This window comes from Caretta caretta, chromosome 1 (genome assembly GCF_965140235.1).
Source record: "Caretta caretta isolate rCarCar2 chromosome 1, rCarCar1.hap1, whole genome shotgun sequence".
NCBI lineage: Eukaryota > Metazoa > Chordata > Testudines > Cheloniidae > Caretta > Caretta caretta.
This window is the reverse complement of record NC_134206.1, coordinates 216,660,085-216,684,027: the sequence shown is the minus strand read 5'-3', so window position 1 is coordinate 216,684,027 and position 23,943 is coordinate 216,660,085. Positions and strand designations below refer to the sequence as shown.

At 47.3% G+C, this 23,943-nt stretch overlaps 1 protein-coding gene across 1 annotated transcript in view; it reads left to right on the top strand.

The window, feature by feature from the left end:
- The first annotated feature begins 630 nt into the window (after positions 1-630).
- LOC125623278 (scavenger receptor cysteine-rich type 1 protein M130) overlaps positions 631-23,943 on the top strand; it is a 62,860-nt gene continuing 39,547 nt past the window's right edge. Inside the window, exons 1-3 of the mRNA XM_048822320.2 lie at positions 631-757; positions 7,310-7,624; positions 16,381-16,695. Coding sequence (XP_048678277.2) covers positions 697-757; positions 7,310-7,624; positions 16,381-16,695 — 691 coding nt within the window. The 5' untranslated portion in view covers positions 631-696. The remainder of the gene's footprint in view (positions 758-7,309; positions 7,625-16,380; positions 16,696-23,943) is intronic.

Here is a 23,943-nt window from a genome sequence, read left to right as displayed (position 1 = left end):
CCTCTGAGACTCTGCTGCCACTGGTGGTCACCTCTGAAGAAGGAAGCTCCATGACACACTCCTACCACTAATGTACCACTGCCATTCCCACTCCGTTCAGGAAGCCCTGAGCAGTCTGGGTCCCAGAAAGGGAGCAGGGGTTGTTCCCTTCTCCTTTGGATACAGCTGACCACAGTGGTAACATCCCAGCTCTGTGGTTTTAGTGGCCTGGCTACAACTGGACACAGACAGCTCTGTGGGGTTCAATTTTAGAGGTTTATTTTTTCCCTACATTTGTTTTCTTAATTAGTTTGTCAAATGAGCAGCATTCTAGGCTCTACAGTTATTTGACTAATCAGACAGAATCATTTTTCACAGAGTTCTGCCCTACGCCAAGGAGGGTGGTTACATTATGATCTGAGACTGAAGCGAACATGACATCAGAAGCGGACTCGTCACTCATATATGGTAACAACCAGAATTTTAGAATTGTATTGGATGTTTTAGCTGCATGAAGTTTTAGATAAACTCTCTGATAATGTCTAAAAAGGTGAATATTGTTTCTATTGGTTCCTTCTGGCAGCTGATGCCAGCATCTGAATCTACATATTTCCCTGCCACTGCTTTGTTGTCACTTGTCAGACACAGAGGAGCCCTGGCAGAGTGTTTCTGTGCTGGCTGTGCAGTGTCAGGAGGGGACGGCAGGTCCGTCTGGCAATGAAGGGACATCTCTCCACTCAGCTGCTTTGGCTTCTCCTCTTTCTTCAGGACACCATGGGTAAGTGCCTGCTTTATTTCACTGGATGAGCTGGGCAGAAGAGAAGTAGGAAGTTTCAATCCACTAGAAATAGTATTTTATTCCAGAAGTCAAGGAAGCAAATGGAAAACAGGCAGTTGGGGTTAAATAAATTTGTGTTTCTGATTTTCTCCCATTGGTTATTCTGAGAGAGGAGGTTTATATATTTGCAATAATCATAGATTTGACCCTGTCACAGTCTGTGTGCTTTATAAAATACATCAGTCTTGTAGCACTGTGAGCCCAGAGTTGCTTTTAGTGAACTAATGGCTTCAGTGCTTAGAAATTCCTGTCAACTAATCACAAGAAAAGCAAAATGGGCTTCTGTATTATGACTTCCAGCCTCATCGCCTGTCCAGCTCTGTGCTTGTGTATGGAACCTGTGAATAATTGTCCTGTGTTTGTCAAATGTGCCAGGCCAACTTCAGCAGGGTTTGAATGATGCACTTGTCAGGACACTGAACTGTTCAGTAGCAGCCTGTTTCTGTGAGTTGCTGCAGTCTGAGATGCTGCTGTTCTGTAGCTGCAGTGTGAACAGGTGAAGCTTAAGATGAAAGTCAGATTTTAGAAACCTCAAATATTTTGCTAGAGATGAACCGTGGTATCACAGCTGGTATGTAGAGATCGCAGATAGCTCTGCAATGTCTCTGTGCCTTGGAGGGTAGGTGCTGAGGATTCCAGAGCAAGGACATTTTCTGAAGTGGGGGGTTTTACCTGAACTTCCCAAAAAATTCCCACAGAAGAAGCTGGGGTTTGATCTGATGATAAAACTGAACTTTAGCACAGGGAAACCACAGAGAATTCCACTTGTATTCCTGGGTAACCAAATTGCTATGGCCTGGGTCATGTGAAACCAGGGGGACCTATTCTCCCAGCAGGGTGGAGTGACTCCCATTACTTACAATGGGTGGAACTCGCACTCTGCAGGGAGAGAAAGCAGCCATATACTCCACTGGTCAACAGTCTGGTCAGATTAATAATAGAAGCTGGTTACAACCTTCCTTTTCTTGTCTTTAAATTTGAGTCCATGTGGAACAGGAATGTTCCCCTCACACTTGTGTCCAGTTAAAATTTCATAACCCACCAGACCCTGAGCAAGTTTATCAGCTTGATTTAAATGCATCTTAGAATGGCTGCTGAGTTCTCTACCACCCTCCCTCAATAGTGGGGCACTTTACAAATCTGCAAATGGACACCTATGTACGGGCTGGATTCTGGTTCCACCAAAAAGTTTCACAGTGCTGAAACCGACACTCTTAGCAGGCACATGTTTTCCTCTTTGTCAAAAATTTAGAAAAAAAATGCAGCAGAACAGAAATGGTTTTGTGAAATTGTTGCCCATCTTTCTTCCTGCCATTGCTGAGCCCTCTGTGACAGGAACAGTCCCAGTGAATCCAGTGCAGTCTGCGAGACAAATCCTGGGAGTAAGAGTCCCACCAGTGTTACACAATCTAGACTTATATAAAAATGAGGTTAAAGGAGGGAGGGGACTCAAATACAGCCAGGGACTACAGCACAAAAGGATTTATAAACAACAGGGCCAGCTTTAAATCAACACATTACTCTATAGGAGCTAATGTGGGCTCCCTTTCAACAAGCACTTAAGCACGGGCTTAATATTAAGCATGTGAGTTAGTCCCCATGACTAAGTGCCTTTGCTGGTTCAGGGCCATAAAGAGCAAGGGGCAGGTGTAATATGATGGTGGCTGCTGAAACCAGAGAGCAAACATGCTGCAGCAGATATGCCCTACTGGGAATGGCACGAAGAACAAATCATAATAATCAGTGCCCAGTCAGTGCTGTTGTGAGGACACCATGGAATACATGAGCACACAGCCTGTGCCCCCTGTGTACTTACAGATGGCTGTATGCTGAAAGCCCTGCACTGGGAATCCGGCAATGAGAGTCCATTCTTGACTCTGACACAGATTTACTGTCTGACCTTGGGGCATCTCACATAATTTCTCAGTGCCTCAGGTTCCCTTTCTGTGAAATGGGACAATACCTACCTGTGTGATTGAAGGGGGAGGGGTGGAGAGAGAATGTGGGGATACAATTCATCAGACAGAAAAAGGCTTTAAATAAATTAAAAGAAAACTAAAGTAAACTCTTTTATCTCAAGCCCAACACGTGGGTTCCCACAGAGAGGCGAAGTGTCAGAAGAGACACTAAGGTTCTTATTCTGACTCAGTGCCAGAGAATGAATCCCCTCAAGAAGAGAGACATGGAGGTGGAGCCAGAGCTCCTGGACTCCCCATAATAGTCACTGTCCCTTGGGGAAGGGATTTTTTTTCACCATGACATAATATAGAACAGTGCTCCCCCTCCCCATCAATATATAGCTGTAATTGCAGCTACCAGGAGCTCTCTGCTCTGAGGGTTCTGATGTCCCCGACCCCTAAGAAGGAGTTACAGCCCCTGTTACTGGAGAGGGAATGTGCTGTATAAAAACTGAACATAAAATACTCATCACAGATAAATCTGCAGTTACACTTTTTGACCAGCAGGTAAATGCAGATGGGAGAAAAACATTTTCTCAAATTCCCTATGAGAAACATTTAAAGATTGTAGCGGGGGGTGGGGGAGGACCAGTGACCAGGCAGAGGAGGGAGGGAAGCAGTAGTGAATGGCAGGTGGGTCACTAACATGTAAGAGGTTGCTCCTTGCTGTCTCCTACCTTGTGCAGCTGTATACGTATTTCACAGTAGCAAATCTCTGCAGGGCTGCATGCTACCTTGGTTATGGAGCCTGACCCGCACAATGAGCTGTGCCCCCCACTCCCACAACCCACCCCCAGCTGGGACTCCTGCCCCTGCTTCAGCCATGCCCCAGTTCACCTCCCTCCAAACTGCCTCCCTCAGACCCACACAATAGTGACACATACTTCACCAATCATTTCCTGGGTTTCAGAGGTGAAACGTTCAAAGTGGAGAAGCTTCACCAGGAGACAGTGAGAGCATTCCAGCCCAGAATAGTTAATTGCCTGGGTTACTGCACTCACCTGTAGGGCAGGGATGAATTATCAGAGTTCAGGTCCCTGCTTCTGAGTGGGAATTTAACTTAGGGTCTCCCATATCCCAGGCAAGTGCCCTAATCATGGGGCTAAAGGTTATAAGGGGGAGCACACACTGTTTCTGTATGACCCTAAGTGGACTTCTCGGATTTGCTGATGAGTTCCAAACAGTTTCAGGGCTGAACCAAATATTTTTTCTGATGTTTTGGTTTGTTCTCTGAAATAAAACATTGATTCCTGGCCTAGCTGTAGCTAGGAATGGTGACACGAGAAGGATGGAGGCGGTGGTGAGATTGGGTGTGGAGGTGGACAGGGTGGGTGGGTGTGACATTCACAGCATCCCAATGCCAGAGGGCAAGGGGCTCACTGGTATCAGATCATGAGTTTCAGCTGGCCTGGGTGGTTCAATGAACCCCAATTCACTGATGTCCTAATCTGATAGGTGGTATGTAAAATATTGGAAAACTAATAACTCACTGATTATTAATATTCTTGCACTCTGCATACACTAAGTGGTTATAAGGAGATATGGGCATAGGCTGGAATCGTGACTAACATGTATTTAAACTAGGCGTGTTGCAGGGAGTTGGTAAACAAGTCTGCCCTAGACAAAGGAATGTGTTTGCTTCTCTGACCAGCCAGTCCTCAGGCAGAGATAAGGACGGTCTAGTTACAAGTTAGATAAACCAAGCTATCAAGACAACAAATGGGAGAGGAGACAGCATGGTGTATACACCCAGCAGGAGAGAGAAGCTTGGTCTGGGTTTTACTTTTCAAAGAAAACATTGCAATGGTTTACTGGGCTATAAAGACAGGGGAGCTGAACCTCAAGAGATAAACAATTAAATCAACTGATTTTATACAATATTACTGTATTATGAAAGTGTATTGAGTGAGATCTTTTATTAAAGCCTATATTATTATTATCATTATTATAATCATTTAATGTCTGTATTAACACTATTTAAGCAATTATGGATCCTCATTGATATTATGGTTTAAAGTGTTTGTCCAAACAAATGGAGAAACAGCTCTCTTCCAGACAGGAGGGAAGGCAGCTATCTACCTGTCCCCAATTAAATTAAGCAAGGTGTGATCAAAACAATGGAAGCCCCATTTACATGGAAATCAGCAGGGAGATTGAAAATCCACAGGAAGGGAAGAACAGTATGAGGTCATCCTGCCTCTGGAAACAAGGTCATTGAACCTTGGAAGATAAAAACAAGGGCAGAAGCCATCTTTGTCACCCATCACTAGAGAGACACAAGAGGCCAGAGCTCTTGCAAGCTGAGAAAGATGGGTCCTTCAACCAAGGGGGCAGGGTTGAAGTCTCTGGGCTTAGGTGGCGAGTTATATGGGCCCATGGTGCCCATGCTCCATCAATATTTAGGAATGTGGGCCTGGCCCCACCAATGTTTGGGTTTACCACGCTTTGGGGGGCCCTGTGCTTCAGGGGGATGCAGGGTGCAGGGCAGCCTGAGGGGTTAGTGGGGAGCCTGGCGCCGGCAACAGTGAGCAACCCGGCCCCAGACCACCCTGCTCTGCTCCACCCTGCCAGCTCCCGGTGTCACTATGGGAAGGGGGCAGATGCCGGAAAAAGGCGGGGCGGGAGCCTGCGGGAAGGGATGGAATGGAATGGGGACAGGGAGCGGGAGGAGCAGGGGCAGGCTGGGTCCAGGTCGCTCGCTGCTGCTAATGCCAGGCCCCCTGCTAACCCCTAGGCCGCCCTGGACCCAAAGCAGTCCTGTCCATAGGATGGATCGGGGCAACTGCTCCAGGCCCCAGACTTTGGGGAGCACCACACTTCATGGGGATGTGGGGTCCAGGGCAGCCTGAGGGGTAAGCGGGGCCTGACACCAGCAGCAGCAAGTCAACCAGCCCCAGCCCGCCCCGCTCCACTCCTGCCCCGGTCCCATTCAACCCCTTCCCCCAAACCCCCGCCCCACCTCTTTCTGGCTTCTGCCCCATCCCCTGAGCGACGCCAGGAGCCAGTGGGGCAGGGTGGGCTGGTGCCGGGTCGCTCGCTGCTGCCAGCACCAGGCCCCTGGATAACCCCTCGGCCACCCTAGACCCCGCGTCCCCCTGAAGCGCAGGGCCCCCCATAGTGCGGGGCCCAGGGCAGTTGCCCCAGTCTGTCCTATGGGCATTCAGCACCACCAAAAATTATACAAACCTGGCCACCATGTCTCTGGGAACTGACCATAAGTTCGAGAAACCATCTTGAACAAAGCCTGTACCTTACTAGATTAGGTTTTAGACTTTTAGATGTGTGTTTTCACTTTTATTTGTTTACAACCCTTTCTAACTTTATTCCTTTTACTTGGCATCACTTAAGTTATGTTGTAGTGTTAATAAATTTGTTTTATTTTTACTATAGACAGCCTCAGTGCTGTGTTTCACTTGAAGTGACTAACAGTTTAAGTGTTAAGCTGTTGTCTCCTTACAGGAGCAGTGAACCTTTATATATCTCTGAATGTTCCAGGGGAGGGTTGAACATTTCAGGGCAGACAGCTTTGTGGAAATTTGGGCCTGAGAGCATGTTGGAGTCACTTTGTTCGTTGTAACCAATTCTGGTGGAAGCCAGAGTGGGGCGGTGGGGTTATACACAGGCTTTTAGGGTCAGAACTGCTGAACCAGGGCTGTCAAGTGCACAAAAACTTGGGGTGTCAGGTTGTGGTCTGGCTATGAGACTCCCAGGTTGGGAGCTACAGCAGTAAAGCATTTTAAGGCACCCAGGGTTGCAGGGAAAGTGGTGACACAACCTCTCACTGGTTTGGATTGTACCCCCAGAACATGACAGTGGGAATAAAAGGAGGGCCAGGGTCAGGGCAAATGTCATCAGAGGTGACAACTAGTATTGTGTCTGGTTTGTTCTAGACTAACTTTAATCACAGTGACTCAGTCACTTCCCGTTGTGCCTATCCCACTCTCTACTCCTTCCACTGCTGGGGAATTATTCCTTCTCTCTTCCTGCTGCTTTTTCTTTCTAAACTCTTAGCCATTATTTTAGTATTTTCAGATTATATGAATAAGTGCCTCCCCTCCTGAATCTCACCCCTGTGGAGGCACCTGCCCTTGCTGTCCCTTGCCCCTTATTCTCCTTTATTCCCCAGGCTCATGTCCATGCCTCCAGGCCTCATCATTGAATAGTTTTCTTTCTTTGAACTTTCTCCAGTTTTTCAATATCCTTCCTATAATGAAGGGACAGAAATACAATATTCCAGCGGAGGATGTACTAAGACCATGCAAACATTCATCAGTTACATCCAGTCCCACATGCAGACACAGTCACACACTCTGCTTTGTGTCAACCTGTTCACACCTGAGAATTATGTTGTTGGCTACCCCCACGCCCCAGCAGTGTCACACTTTGCCCTTTTATTCAAACTCTCTCTCATCACTGGAACACAGGAACTGGCATACGGGGTAAAGGGCTGCTGCTTATTTAACAATGTTGTTGCTGTTGAGAGGAGAGATAACAGCATAACCAACACTCTCCGATGGATGTATTTACTCTCTAGGTCGCATTGACGTCCAGCTGGTTGGAGGGGACACTGCCTGCTCAGGACGTGTTGAAGTAAAACATGGAAATACATGGGAGACAGTCTGTGATTCACACTTGGGTTTCAACGCGGCCTCTATTATCTGCAATGAATTACAGTGTGGACAGGCTGTAGCCACCTTGGGAACAGCTCACTTTGAAGAAGGACATGATCTGATCTGGAAGGAAGAGTTCCAGTGTGTGGGGAATGAGTCTGTCCTTGAGAAATGTCCCAGGATGTCCCGTCCCAACCACACATGCTCTCACGCTAATGATATTGGCATATTCTGCTCAGGTAAGAACTCATATTGATGAACCACTAACATGGGCCCTATAGCTAGGCCCCTCAGTCTCTTTTCTCTCACATCCATGTATTCCACCTGTGAACCCACATCCCAGAAGACTTTATATGTTTCCATGTTGCTACAAAGGATTCCTGTCTGTTAGAAAGGGTGGCTCCACTCTCCCTCTACCCATAGGGAACCAAGAAGGGATCCAAGAATGGAGGGAAACCCCATTATCTCTCTCACATTCCTAACTCCATTTTTAGTGTCTTCAATAGATTGGGACAGTTCTATTAATTTTTTTCTCCAGCTACAAGGATAGGGTCCTAGCAGAGCTCTGATCCCCCTTATCCTCCACTAATAATAATGACTGTCACTCATATTCGAGTATGACTGTGACTTGAAGTCTGTTTCCACAAGTAGGGTTCAGGAAACGTGCCACGGCAAGTTGGTGTCTATGTTCCCTCCTACTATTGGGCAAGGTGGTGCGAGGATATTTTGTTATACATTCTGGTTCCCTTGTAGCAGAGTGTCAGGCTTGCCTGTCATGGGCCGTACCCTCCCAGGTCGTTGAGTCCAGCAGATTTTGTCAGATCATTTGAATCCCATTATGCTGTATATGTGGCGCTGTTGCAGGCAGTTAAGTTTTTGGATTTGGCAACGATAAAGGGGCAGGTCTCTAATGAGTATAGAAAACAAGGGAGCACAACAGCTCTGTAAACTTGGCATTTTGTGGATATTTGGCAGCTGATTTTAACATGCTGAAAGTTCTTTATCAATGCTGGTGTCGTCGGTAAGTGTACTACTTAGGTAGCAGAAGGACTTGATGTTGTTTAATTGGCAGCCATTAAATCTTATTTCAGGTGGTGACGGAGGTAATGGCTGCATGTTCTCCACTGCTAAGAAGACTCTTCCCTACTCAGATACATCTGTCAAGGGAGAGGGCAGGGTCTAGTGGTCAGAGCACAGAACCAGAAATCTCAAGACCTGGGTTTTCTTTCCAGCTCTGCTGCTGTATTAATTAATGCTCCATGCTTGAGTTTGCCCATCTGTGAAATGAAAACAACAATTAATTACCTACCTCAGTGAGTGGTTGTGCGGCTTAACTTCATTAGTGTAAAGTGCTTTCAGGCACTTGAATGCATAGTGCTATGTAGGGCCAGGTGTTGTTATTTTAAAACTTAACTGGAAGAATTGGAGTGGTTGTGGCCACTTTTACCTTATTGCCCTGCAGTGGGGGGTGGCTTTGTGCCACCCATTCATAGGGATCTAATTATTAGAGACTAGCTGAAAGCCCGTGCTATTGCATGGGTGTAATTCGTAAAGTTTCACATGGGTGTAATTCGTAAAGTCATGTGAAGAAACAGTGACTGCTGGAAGCAAATATTAAGCAAAAAAACAGAAAGAATATGAATGCAAAACATGTACACTGTCAATCTGAAATGTCCGCACGTGTGACAGCTTTGGCGCATAACACCTAGCTCATATACTCACCTCCCTCCCAGTTGTTTGGTAAATTACTTGACCATGAAACTTACTTATTACCAAGGTGCATTTCACCAATCTAAGTATACCATTGTACCAATACTGTATTTATTGCTAAAGCATGTTTCACCAAAGTTTGTCAATGGAGTTTTTCACCGCCCTCTATTCCCCTGCCAATTTTAGGTTGAAACGTCAATCTTGTAATGGACACAAAAAGCACCTCTCTCCCTGGCTGCTCAGCTGGAGTCTGCACTTGCCCTCTCCTCACCCCTGAGATGGGGGAACTGCCCTTCATTCCCTCTTACTATCTTCACCATAGCAACCCACCTCTTGCCTCCTGCATCCCTGGGACTTCTCTGTCTGGGACTCCGCTACACCACAACTTTCACAACTTCACCCTGCCCTGCCTCTTGCTGCCCCAGGACCCTCTCTCGTCTCTAGGGACATACATGAAGGCAGGGCTAAGGGACAGGGCAGGTCTGTGTCCTCAGTCCAAAAGGTCTCACACACAGGTTGGCCCAGCCCTGAAAACTGGCGTATCAGAGGAGCTTCTCGCATCTTCACACCAGCTCCTCCTATAGGAACTGAAATCCTGTGACTTGTGATCAGCTTGCAACAACTGGAAACACTGCAACAGTGCCTTCCCCTGGCTGCATGGAGGGAACCCTGTTTCCCACCACCAACCCCAGGCTGGAAAGCTGCCATCTGATCCCCTTCATCTCTCACCCCTATTGCTGTCCTCTGCAGCCCCCTCTGCCTCCTTTATGCCCCCACATTCCGCTTCAGCCACATCCTCCTGCCCCTCTCAGCCTCTCTTCTGCCCTCACATCCTCCAACACCCCATTCCCCTGAATCCCTTAGATCTGCCTCTTGCCCTCAGTGTCCTGCTCTCCTCACTCTCCCCACCCTCCTTTCATCAGGTCTCTGGGGCCACTCACACTCCCTGCATCCTCTCCAGCCCCCTGAGCCATACAGGAGCAGCCATGTTCTCTGTGGGCTTCAGTTTCATTGAAAACAGTGGGAGGCAGCAGCCAACTTTACTCAGGGCGGCCTCACTCCCACATGCTGACAGACTGTAGGGAGATGGTGGAATCTCGCTGGCTTCAGCCCCAGTGACAGCTACAGGAGATGGCGCAATTTGGAATAAGGGAAACTCCGAGAGTTGGAAGTGGCTTATAACTTAAAAGTTGGATGGCAAGTGACTGTGAATCCTAGTGATGACTGAGCCTGGTGATATTCTGAACCAGAGGAGCTCTCAGCCAGGCTTGTAGCTTGCCCCAGCATTTCGCGCTGACTCAGCACACATCCTCCGTGTCAAGTGACTCACAGAGTGACATTCCTGGGATTTTCTTATATAGGTAACAAAGGTCGCCTTCTTGTCAGGGACAGGGTCTTGTCAAGACACAGATCTAAATGGATGAGCTAAAAGAAGAGCAGGGCCACTTAGTCAAGTGCCTTTCCCAACATCACCGCTAACAGCAGAGCCTGGAAAGGATCTGCACTGCCCACTAACCTGACTGTGAAACACACCACTGGCCGAAATCCCAGTCCATGGCAGCCATCTGGCTAGCCTGTCACTGTATCCATGAGGAGCCCTTGCTGTCTGGCCATGGTCTGACTGACAGGTATGGTACTGGGATGTGCAGGTAAAAATGGAAAACGGGGATATTTGTCCTGAAAGGTGGAGTCCTGGAGAGAGGAAGCCAGGATTAGAGAAGGGGCGTACTTCTGTGTAAGGCGCAGTTGCCACCTCCAAGGCACTGTAAAACTAGCAGTCCATGGGCAGGCCCAGGGCCGAGGGGAGTGGGGCTGACCTGTGAGCTGGCCAGGTCCCAGGGCTGGGGGGTGGGGGTGGGAGAGGGAGAGGGAAGGTTCCAGGGCTGGGGGAAACCATGGGGAGGGGCCCAGGTCTTGAAAATTTATGGGAGGCTTGGTGGGATTCGGGGCTGGGAGTAGGGCACTGCTCTCACTTTCACTGGTGTCTGCCCTGGCACACTGCACACATGCAGAGCAGGATGAGGGTGCCAGCTGAAAGGCCGTTGAATGCTCCCAGCCGTGATATCTGCAACTAGGGTTCCGAGATCACTTCATGCCCAGGTGTGTTTGTGCAACACCAACCCCTCCCCCACCCCCACCCCCAGCCAATAACACCTTTGGACCAGCAACTGGCAAGGCCATAGAAAAACTGGCCAGGCCCCTCACAAACCAGTCAGGTAGTATAAGACTGTTGGCGAGGAGAGAAAGAGACCTCAGCCCCATGGTGCTCATTCCTACACATTTCTTGGTGTGAGCTTCTAGTGATAACAAAACCTTCATCTGCTCTTCCCTCCTTTTTCCCTTCAGTGGTGTGTTTGACTCACTTTGGTCCTGATCCAGCAGTGGCAGCTGAGGGCACTCAGCCCCTCACAGGATCCTCTCAGCACCTTGTGGGATTGTGTCCTGTACTTGAGGGGCTGTCCCTTGCTGAACTCCATGTTCTGTAATGTCCCAGGCTATCCGCAGGCAACCTTAACTCTGCATTAATGAAGTTTTTACCATTTAATTCTACTAAAAATCTGCGTCTACCCACAATCTCAGAACAACACTACAGCTTGAGGCAGGGAGATAGTCACCAGTGTTTGCTTTTTAATTGTCATCAGAAAGTCACATATTGAGCACTGTTGGATTGACTGAGGTAGTTCACAACTCTTAGAGCTACTGTTTCATTTACATCAATGGAAGCCCCAAGCAGCTCTTCACCAAGGGAAATGATCCCCCTGGAGATGGCAATAACCACAGGGCTTATCTGCTCTCCATCTACAGTCACTGCATTGGGTGCAGCTGTACTGAATGGTGGAAGAATATGCTGGAGCAGCTTGGGAGAGCTGTGGTTGTAATATGAGGAGATCTGGGGATTAGTTTGAGGAGCATCAGAGAGCTGTGAATGTGATACGAGGAGATCTGGGCCTGAACGCCCCATGCGTGTTATCAAAGGGAAGATGTGAATATGGACCTTGAGGTTCCAGTCGGCATCATTTGTGTAGGCTGTGTCAGGAGCAGGGCACTGGATTCATCTTGCAATGGGTATTGTCAGTAGTGAGCTGGGACATGAGAGCTGTCTGTGGATTTAATGATGGATGGGGGAAAGTAGGTTTAGGTGATATCTTGTGTGGATCAGTTACAGGGCTGTAAAAGGGTAGGAAGTGGTTGTTGAATTTGCAAGTGTGGTGTGGTCTCATGGGGTGGGCTCAGTGTTTGAGCTCAGGGAAACAACTGTTTGTCTACAGTATTATTGTACTATAACAGTGTATGGAGTAAGATATCATATAAACACTGGTGACATGTTGGTTATGGAAATCGTTGTGCAAGGAATATACAGATTGTGAGTAAAGAGTTATGTCTGTGTGATGGAAATATGTTCCTAAAATATGTTTTGGGAACAGACTTGATAAACAAGTTTTTCCTGGGGAAAAGCATGTCATTTTGCCTGTGTCTCCAATGTAAACTGGGCATGATGATGCCAGAGAGAGTGGAAGTTACATTACATATGATTCACCAGGGGGATGGGAAGTCAACAGGTAGCGTCAAAAAGTAGGGGAGAAGAAGTTTATCTGGGGATGCACTTTAGACAAGCATGTTTCAAAAATTTACTGAACTATAAAAACAAGGACAGAAAATGCCTTAGTTATCTATCATTTAAGGGGCAAAGAGGATTCTGTGAATGTTGGATCCTCCTGCTAGAAGATATGGAAATGCTGGTAGCTTGATGTAAGAGAGAATGCTGTTGAAGCAAAGATTGTAGCTTGCTAAAGTTAAGCCTTAGACACTAGAAAGTGTGCAATATTTTGTTTTGTTTGTAAGCATTTTCTGCTTCTGTTATCACTGCTTAGTATGATCTATGTTCTTTATTAATAAATGTATTCTTACTCAGCTCAGTGCTGTTTGTTAAGGTAAAGAGTGTGTCCTCTGCTGGGCAAACAGGTTAGTGTGTGTGCGTGTACTGTCTCTTTGGAGACAGTGGAGTTAATAATTTCTGTGAGTGATGAGTGAGAGGCATTGGAAACTACAGGGAGACATCTCAGGGGAACTTGGGACCTCTGGGTTCATTGACCATTACCTTCAAGGCAAGATGGTGTAGACAGGCAGAATTTCAAGGAGTTTGCTGGTGAGGCAGACAGATTGGTGGGGCAGGGAGCCGACACACAGTTTAAGCTCCAGCAAAGCTCACTCTAGCTGAGTCAGAGGGGTAACACAGAGGCTTCTGGTACTGGATGCTCCGAGAGAGCATCACAACTCAGATGAATTTCATCAGGACCTGGTTTCAGAGTGAGCTGTAGCTCACGAAAACTTATGCTTTTATAAATCTGTTAGTCTCTAAGGTACCACAAGTATTCCTTTTCTTTTTATCAGGACCTGGGACTCAAATACATCTAACTTATCTAAATATTCTTTAATATGTTCTTCCCTAGTTTTGGCTTGTGTTCCTTCCCCCATGTTGTTACTATTAATTGTGTTGAGTATCTGCTCACCATTAACCTATTTAGTGAAGACTAAAGCAAAATAGGCATTAAACACCTCAGCCTTCTTGATGTCATCCCTTATTAGCTCTTCTTTGCACTAAGCAGAGGACCTGCACTTTCCTTTGTCTTCCTCTTGCTCCCTAAAGTATTTATAAAACAACTTCTTATTCCCTTTTATGTCTCTTTCTGAGTGTAACTCATTTTGTGCCTTAGCCTCACTGATTTAGTCCCTACATGCTGGTGTTGAGGTTTTGTACTCTTCCTTAGCAAGCGGTTCACATTTCCACTTTCTGTAGGATTCCTTTTAGATTTTTGGGTCGTTAAAGAGCTCCTGATGGACACATATTAGTCTCTTACGATTCTGTCTTTCTTTTGCATCAGCATAGTTTGCAGTTGTGTCTTTAATAGTGTCTACTCCAGAAACTGCCAGGTCTTCTGATCTCCTTTTTTCCCTAAGATTTTCTTCCCTTGGCACCTTACAAACCAGTTCCCATGTTTGTTAAAGTCTGCTTTTTTTTTTTAAGTCCATTGTCTTCATTCTGCTGCTCTCACTCCTTTCTCTCCTCAGAATCATAAAAGGTATTTTTTCATGGTCCCCTTGGTTACTTCTTCCACTTTCTGGAACAAAAAGTTATCCCCAACACATTCCAAGAAATTATTGGATATTTTGCCATATTACTTTTCCAACAGATGTCTGGGTAGATAAAGTCCACTGTTACTCTCAGGTCTTGTGTTTTGAATATTTCTATTATATGTTCTAATAATGCCACCCTGATTGGGTGATCTATAGTAGACCCCTACCATGACATCACCCCTGTTTTTCCTACTTTGATCTTTGCCCAGAGGCTTTCCGCTGGTCTGCCTCTGACCCCCTTCTGGGGCTCAGAACCTCAGACTTGCCCAAGGTCAGCCAGCAGGCCAGTGGCAGAGCTGGGGATAGTCCCAGTCCAGTGGTGTTTCCACTAGGCCACAAGGTTGCTATGTGATTCCTCAGTGCTCCTTCCCATCCTATACATTTTGTTACAATGTCATGGGAATAATGGCTGTTGTATAGTTGATTCCAGGACCTGCAAAGGGGTAGGCTTCCCCTAGATTGCAGCACACACATGGAAGGGGAGAATTCATGGTTTATGTGCCCACTCTCAACCCTCCAATTTCCTCAGCTACCCCTTTCAGTCTCCAAGCCCTCCTGTCTTCTCCCCTCCTCCTCTCTCAATCCTCACTCTCTCCCCCTTGGCTCAGCCCGCCGGACACTTCTCTTCACTACCAGCCATTCCCATTTGTCTTCCTCTCCATAACAAACACTTCCCTGGCTGCAAACCGAAACCCATCTTCTCCTGTTACCACCTACTCTTGCACCCCTGATTCATCCCTCCCCTGAGCATTCACATATGGAAGTTGTTTTCTTTCCAAAAGCAGTTTCAGCATCTTCTGAGTTTTCTGTTGCACTCAGGTTATAATTCCCCCAAAACAAAATCCCCCTTGGAGACAGGCAAATTGGAGCAATTAACCTCCTTTTTTAACACCACTTTCCTTTTCTGGGCTGGAGTTGCACTCACAGTGACAGGGGTGGGGGTGCCTAACTGTAAGGACTACAATTTACCCTCAAAACCACCCACATCTCATACCTGAGTGGCACTTTTCCAGATAGCTAGCTTCTTTCACTGCACATGCTCATTGTAGTCCATCAAGTGTGCATGTAGGCGCACAAGCCTTCACAAGCACGTAACTGGAGAAGCAATCTCTTTTTGAAATAACATTTTAATTTGATTTCCTCCAAAGGGCTGGTGGGTGCCATATTCTCTGTTGGGGGTAACCCTCGAGTGTCTGAGACCCTGGTGCAATGTTCAGAGCACTGGTTTGATCTCTATCTGTGAGCAAAAATAAATTGCCAGCATCTGTCAACTTTAAGGCAACTGGATGTGTTTTTTTTTCTGGGAGCTCTAGCTCAGGAGTCCCCTGGGCAAATGGCCCCAAGTTTGGATCACTACTACAACCCAGTGCTCCTAGGTGACATGCCAATTTTCAAGGCAATCCAATCAACTATGGAACAGTTCAGCTTTAAAGAGAAACTGGTCTCAAATGTAACTATTTCAGAGCTGTCATTATGCTATAATCAGGGCTTAAATTATCATATAGTATTTCCCAGACCCCCCAATTTCTCTCCATTTGAGGCTCCAGGGTGGGGTGGGGTCTTGGGGCTTCAGTCCCACAGAGTGTGCTGCGGCTAGGAGCTTCTACCCTGCAGCATACTCCCTTCAGTTTTGAAAATATTTACCAGTGCAGAGCTCCAGGCAGCTCTGGCTAAAGTTAAGTCTTGGTTTTAATATCACTACTCTGTAGTTTTTTCCCAATCAGATCCCTCAATGCTACTGTTCTGATTCAGTGAGCTCCTAATAACCTAGGACACAACAACCATGACATGTAAAGACCCGCTTCTTGAATGCCAGCCTCTGCAGTCTCCTTTGAAACCACCAGAGAGGAGATTGCCCCTGCCCCGTGATAATCCATCCCAGGAACGACACTGACCCAAGAGCGGCACATGCTGGTGCAGAGTTTGGTGGGTGCTGTGTGACCCCTCACACAAGGCAGACATGAGCAATAGCACCTGCACTGTAAGAGCCTGATCATCATGTCTAAATATCCTGATTAAACAAAGTGCCCAGTAAACTAGGAAATAATTATTAATTAATTATCTGATGTCACTAGGGCTCCTTCGTCACGTCTTTAGATACAACTGTGCAAGAGAAATGTCCTTCTATCTCCCTTCTCCTTCTTCTCAGGGTACGGCGGGTACAGGCTGGCAAATGGCAGCACAGGGTGTTTGGGGAGAGTGGAGCTTCTCCACGGAGGCGCCTGGGGAACCCTCTGTGACTCCCAGTGGGATTTACAGGCTGCCCACGCCCTCTGCCAGCAGCTTGACTGTGGATTCGCCCTGTCGATGCCAGCAGGGCAGCTCTTTGGCACAGGAGAGGGGCCTGTCTGGAACGGCACGTTTGGCTGTGAGAGGAACGAATCCCGCCTGAGAGACTGTCCTGTTACTGCGCTGGGTACAACTGAGTGTCCCCCTGGGAGCGAAGCCAGCGTGGTGTGTTCAGGTGAGCAGCTGCAGTGGGAAAGAAAAGAATTGGGGATTGGGGAACATCCTGTCGGAGCAGTGAGGCTATGCTGATTTACACCAGGTGCGGGTCTGGCCCAACCCAGCCTGCTTCGCAAGAGGAATGGCCAGGGTTATTTGCTCAGGTAAGTTTAGTACAGACGTGTATATGTTAGTTACAGTGCAGTGTGCTGCCCAGATTAGGATCTTCATGAGTAGTCCCATTGACTACAGTCCTCAAGGTAAGTAGGGATATCGGAGTGTTGCTCTCTTTGTTTAAGTTCCCCCGATCAGAGACACTTCCAGGTGCAATGAGGGGGTGGCAAGGTGGATCCTAGCTCTACGCTAGAGTGAACCGGAGAGAATGGCTCTGTGCTATAAACCTGGGGTTTGTGATTCACAGATTCCCTCAGTCTCAGCAGGGCTGACTCAGCCCTTCATCAGGTTGAGGTTGGTGTTGCAGAAGCAACCTATACGCAGAGATCTCATCCATGCTGTGGGGCCATTACAATCCCATTTCACTCTCTGGAAAAGTAGGTGTTTGCCCTGGTGTTCCTGACCAAAATGCCTCTCCCCATTCCCCTCCCTGCCCATTGCCCACCACGGGTTGTGTGCTAGTAGGCTGAAGCCCACAGCTGCAGAGCTTGCTCAATGTGTGTATATGTTTATAGACATAAGAACAACAAAACCTACAAAACAAATATTACCAACATAGCCCCCATGGTTGTGAAAGGGTGGGAGGAAGGAGGAAGAGTGGGAGAGAAGAAAGGGGAGTAGGGCGAGGAAGACGAGGAGAGGATGTTGGGGTCTGGCCCATCAGCCCTGCAAGGAACCTTGCTATCAGACGCTCTGCTCCCCAGTGAATAAGGCCTGCCCAATACCCCTACATAATGTAAAGTCCAGGCAAGCAGTTGCAGCTTGCAATGGTCAGTGAGACAATCACCAGCCCAATTTTTTTTCCTTCTGCCCAAAGATTGTAGGAAGAGAGGGATTCTGCTTTGCTGGGAATCCCAAAAACAGATAGCCAGGCATGTACTGTGTGTTGGTCTAGCCCCAATCTTCATCACAGAGCAACAGTTCACCCTGGTGTGACATGCAGGTCAGCTTAGCCGATCCCACACTTTCCTGGTATGTACAGGAATTTTTACCAATCATGGAACACTACCTGGCAACATGGGACAAAATTCAGTCAACAAACAGAAGGAACAGAGAGACCAAAAAAGATTGAAATATTAAATAAAACCCAACAATATTTTTAAATAAAAATTAAAAAAGGACAGCAACATTTTTGTATCTGAAATTTTTGTCACAGAAAGAAAATTTCTTTCAAATTCACTTCATTCAAACCAGCAATTGTGAGTCGTATTTTTTTCATTAGAAAATTTTCAACCATCTCTCCCCTAACAGCAGCTTAACTATATGAGACTCAAACTCCCTTCAGCAGGGCCTGAGTGAGGAAGGATGGGATTATTCTCCCACTACTCTTTATCTCAGGCAATGTCATTCTTTCCTCTCCCCAGCGTAAACGCTGTTAGCTCCATCTCTTACATAAACACCATTAGAACATAAGAACAGCCATACTGGGTCAGATCAACTGTCTATGTAGCCCAGTATCCTGTCTCTGATAGTAGACAGAGCCAGATGTTTCAGAGGGAATGAACAGCACAGGGCAATTTCCAGTGATCCATCACCTGTTGTTCAATCCCAGCTTCTGGCAGTTGGAGGTTTAAGGAAACCCGGAGCATGGAATTGCATCTCTGACCATTTTGGCTAATAGCCTTTGATGGACCTGTCCTCCTTGAATATAGCTAATTCTCAGCCAGTTATACTTTTGGCCTTCTCAACAAGTTTCACGGGTTGACTGTGGACTGAGTGAAGAAATACTTCCTTTTGTTTGTTTTAAATCTGCTGCCTATTAATTTGAAATGGCAGTAGCATGATAGTTAAGGTTGCACCAGAGTTTTTCTTTAGGCAGAGAAATTAAACTTTCACCGGAATTGCCCATTTTGTATATTAGGATTGAATTTAAAATGTTATTCATATGTAACCCTTCTGCCAGGTCGAGTCAGCAGCAACATCTACGGGTTCCTCTTAATAATACAGAACAGAACCTGCTCAAGTCCCCACTCAGTAATCTGGGAAAACCGATGACCATAGATAGAAGGTGATACAGTACAGGTAGGAACAGAAGAGAAACAGTCAAATGAAAAAGAGTCCCAGTCAATTGCATCACGTAATGACAGACAGCAAAAAAGTGACACATTTTATAAGTGCTTGTATATGAATGCTTGAAGTCTGAATACTGAGATGGGTAAACTTGAGAGCCTGGTGTTAAATGGGGATATTGATGTAACAGGCATCACAGAAACTTGGTGGAACAATGATAATCATGGGACACGGTAATCCCAGGGTACAAAACATACCCAAATGACAGAGTAAATCATGATGGTGGGGGAGTGGCACTGTATGTAAAAGACAGTATAGAGTAGTACAGAAGAAAACCTTTAATGAATCAAACTGTACCATAGTATTTCTAAATACCTAGGTCTAAGTATTAGACCTATTTTTGGACAGTGTCTTTATTGCAAGAGACTGCCCAGCATGCACCAGCAGTGAGGCTCCCCACTAACAGCTGAAATCACTGAGAGCTGTGTTAAGGTTGCAGGGGGAGGAAGATGAAGACATCTTGGCAAGCTGGTGTGGCAAGAGGTGTGGCAAGCGGCTAGCAGGGCGGGTGGCAGAGAGGCTGGTGGAGAGTGCCAGAGCAGCGCTCCACAGGGGCATGGCAATTGGCCATTGAGGCAATGAGCGAGTGCCCGAGCAGTGTAGCGTGTAAGGTGCCTCCTTACCCCCACCCCTGCCTTTGACACAGGGTGGGAGGTGAACTCTGAGGATGAACCTCTGAACCCTGGGGCTGCACTGGCCAAGGACAGCAACTGTGAGTGTGGTACACAGAAGGGACGGGCACGTTAAAGGGACTTTTGGGTTGCTGGACTTAAGATCTTGAGGGGAAAAGGACACTGCCCAACTTCCTTGGGGGTGGGTCTTTTGCTTATGTTTTTTGTTTATGAACCCTAGTTGCAGTGTTTTCCCAAATTAATGCTGAGTTAATTCCCTCCTTTCATTAAAGTGTTTTTGCTACACTCAGACTCTGTGCTGGCAAGAGGGGAAGTATTGCCTCTTAGAGGTGCCCAGGGGGTGGTGTGTAATTGACCCAGGTCACTGGGTCGGGGCTCGAGCCGGTTTTGTGTTGTGTTTTTGAAAAGGAACCCCTAGATACTGAACCCAGCCCTTGTTGCTGCTGGCTCCACCTGGCAGAAAGGTTACATCTACACTATGCTCCTTGTGTTGGCAGAGTGAATCCACACTACCAGCTCTTGCAGAGACACAGAGCAGTGCACTGTGAGTAGCTATCCCACTGTGCAACTAGCTGCAGGGTGCTTTGGGAAGGGTTTGCAAAGCCTCATGGGGCAGGTACAGCATCACATGATGCAGGTTTCTCAATCCCATTGTTCCATGGGCATCCTACTAGACTTCCAATCACTTTTCAACTGAAGTGTGTCAGGGGAATAGGGGAGAGTGTTTGACAGGAGACAGAGACAGAGTCTGTGTGTGGAAGTTTGTGAGAGATTGTGTGAGGGGGATTGTATATGTGAGAGAGACAGAGTGTGTGTTGGGGGAGTGTGTGTGTTGAGGGAGAATGTGTCAGCATACTGTCTCTTTAAGTTCAGGCAGCAGCTTGAACAACCAATTCTGAGGGAGAGGGAGAGGGACACCCTGCCACACATCAGTCCCCGGGCTCTGCAAAGCACAGCTGTCTTTCCCCCTTCCTCCCCGCAACAGCAGGCCACTGTGCCGGTCTTCTCTGCCTGCCGCTGTGTTCCTAGTGCCAGGGAGAGCAGGATTCCACATTAATGGTTCCTTCTGAGTTCTCCCACAGCCTCCTCAACTGCCAGGAGCAGCATCCTCAGCAGCTCTGTGAGCTTTCCACGCTGAGGAATGTCAAAGCTTCCCAGAGCTTTGAAAGGGGAGCGGTGCATGGCCGCGTAGCGAGATGCAGGGCAGCAGACTTCAAAACTGTGAGAAGAGTGGTCAGGGCAGGCATTATGGGATACTGGGATAGGCCAGTTATGGTGACATAATGAAGGGCAGCGTCTACACTGACGCTTTGTAGCTTTAACTTTGCTGCAAAAAGCCTATAGGGCTCTGGCCTTTGTTCGGGGAAGGACAGCAAAGGGTCTAGGAGCCCAGGCCCTCAGGTAGGGCAGAGCACCCAACAGTCTTAGGGGCTCTGCCTTTTGGTTGGGGCAGATCAGAAAAGGGTCTAAGAACCCACGCCCTCAAGCAGGGTGGGACACCAAATAGTCAAAGGGGCTCTGACATCCTGGCTCTGACAGATGGCAGATAAATGCAGGCCTCCTAGCCTAAGGTGGGGAGGCTGTCACCCCAGGGGGGGGGTTGGTAGAAGTGGGGTAGGGAGACCTGGATCCACCCCACTCCACCAGGTCCCAGTCCAGGGCCCTAACAGTGGTGGATCAATCCACCACTGGGTCAGCAGGGATCCAGCCACAACATGCTGACCTGGCTTCAGGCAGCAACACAGCCAGACTACAGTCAGTTGTCCCTGGGCTTCTTCCTCCCCTCCCCTTAGGCTGTCCCTGGATCCTGTCCTTCATCTCACCGGGATATATGGCCAGTGGTAGTCCCAGCAGCTCCTCAGTCTCTGGAGTGACTGGCAGCTCTGGAAACTCAGGCAAGTCTTCAGGGTGGCAGAGGTCCTCTTTGGCATCCTGCTCTGGCAGCGCAGTGGGGAGAAGCGTCTGTCTCCCTCAGCAGCTCCAACACAAGTGAGCTGCGGGGCCCACCTCCTTTTTACACAGTGTCATTAACTCTAACATACCTTTTCACAACTCTTCCACTTTTAGCAGTAGCCCAAAAATGAGTATCTTCTTCTGTACCTGGAACTTGAGACGTAGCTTCAGAATTAGTGACAGAATGAATTTCCTTTCGCCTCTGTGTTCTCTTCTTTTGCCTTGGAATTAGGGGTTCACTTCTGAGGTGTCAGCTAGGACCTGAGGGAACATGTCTCAGAAGCCTGGCATTTTGAATCGAGATACAATCATCCTCTTAGAAATATGCATTTTTGCAATATCAGCCCTGTTCTTCACAGATTCTGTGAGCAGGGCTTGCCTCTTGCTCACAATTTAACTTTGCTTTATATCAGCAAAGCTTTGACCAGTAATTTAGCCCTGGCCTCAGGCCTCATACCAGGCTTCTGATACAAGGGCTTATGTTTCAGGCCTTCTTCCTACTACAGTACTGAATCCTTTTTATAGGCCTCAGGAGCACTGTAAGGTCCAAAATGAATTTTAAAGACTCTGTAACAAACACAGTGAATTAAAATGGTGGATTCCTGGAGTCAGGTCATTACACAACTTGCCAGACGCCTTCCCAGCATCAAGTTTAACAAAAACTTTTCAGTGGTTCATGGCATGGAGAATATTTATCTTTTGTAAGTACAGAGTGACGCTCTCTAACCACAGGTTTATTAAGTTTTCTTAAATTTGGTCTTCTCAAAGTCTGATCTCTTCATTATCATTTCTGATGCCCATTCTGTCCCCTTCCTATGGGGAGCTGCGGGGTTGCTGCCTGCAGGCAAGGGCAGTGCACAGAGTTGCCTGGCCAAACCCTGAGCCTAGGAGCCAGACATGTTGGTTGCTTCCGGGAGCCGCTCGAGGTAAGCACCGCCTGGCCGGAGCCCGCACCCCTCACCGCCTTCTGCACCACAAACCCCTCATCCCAGCCACACCCCAGAGCCCGCACCCCCAACCAGAGCCTCAACCCCTCCTGCACCCCAACCCCCTACCCCAGCCCGGTGACAGTGAGTGAGGATGCGGGAGAGCAAGGGACAGAGGGAGGGGGGGTGGAGTGAGTGGTGGTATGGCCTCAGAGAAGGAGCGGGGCAGGGGCGTTGCCTCGGGGAAAAGGCAGGGCAAGGGGTGGGGAAAGGGTGTTCAGGTTTTTGTGATTAGAAAGTTGGCAACCCTATATGTCTGTGTGTGGGCTGCTGCCAGTCAGACATGCCTTGGCTCTCACCAGCATTGGGTATATTGCCGGGTGACTCCAACATACATTTCTGGGGGAAGATCCCAGACTGAAGGTATGTCCGGTACTGCCCAGCCCTCTCCTGAACAATACAAACGGATATAAAGTCAATTTTATTAATAGAAATGATATGCACAAATCTTGTTTCCAAAACAAACTTCCATTCACATAATAAAACAAGTTAATTAACTACAAAGAGATAGATTTTAAGTAAATACAAGTAATGAGGCAGAACAGTCAGAAATGGTTACAAGACAAATAAAGATAAAACACAACTACTGCCTAACTTAACAAACTATGTTAAATTCAAAGCCAAGTTTTTCTCATCAAAGGCTCTAACAGTCTTACTGGCCAAACTTCTTAGGCCAGGACCCTTTCTTCTGTTTAATGGCTGCTTCCTTTGTTCCTTCTGGTGCAGTGAATCAGTGGGCAGAGAGAGTAAGACAGGAGGAGGCGGGGCATGGAGTGCTTGTCCCTCATTTTTATAGTATCTGTCCCCCTCTTGGAAAACATTTCCAGTCTCTACGTAAAAGAATAAATGGACACAAATCAGACGTCAAGAATTATATCATTCAAAAACCAGTTGGAGAACACTTTAATCTCTTTGGTCACTCGATCTCAGACCTAAAAGTGGCAATTCTTCAACAAAAAAACTTCAAAAACAGACTCCAACGAGAGACTGCTGAATTGGAATTAATTTGCAAACTGGATACAATTAACTTAGGCTTGAATAAAGACTGGGAGTGGATGGGTCATTACACAAAGTAAAACTATTTCCCCATGTTTATCCATCCCCCTCCCCCCACTGTTCCTGAGACGTTCTTGTCAACTGCTGGAAATGGCCCACCTTGATTATCACTACAAAAGGTTCCCCCTCCCCCCCGGCTCTCCTGCTGGTAATAGCTCACCTTACCTGATCACTCTCGTTACAGTGTGTATGGTAACACCATTGTTTCATGTTCTCTGTGTATATAAATCTCCCCACTGTATTTTCCACTGAATGCATCCGATGAAGTGAGCTGTAGCTCCCGAAAGCTTATGCTCTAATAAATTTGTTAGTCTCTAAGGTGCCACAAGTACTCCTTTTCTATTTCCAGCTGAGATTCAGGAAACAGAAAGTCTCCAGGAAAGGATGTTTCCTGCT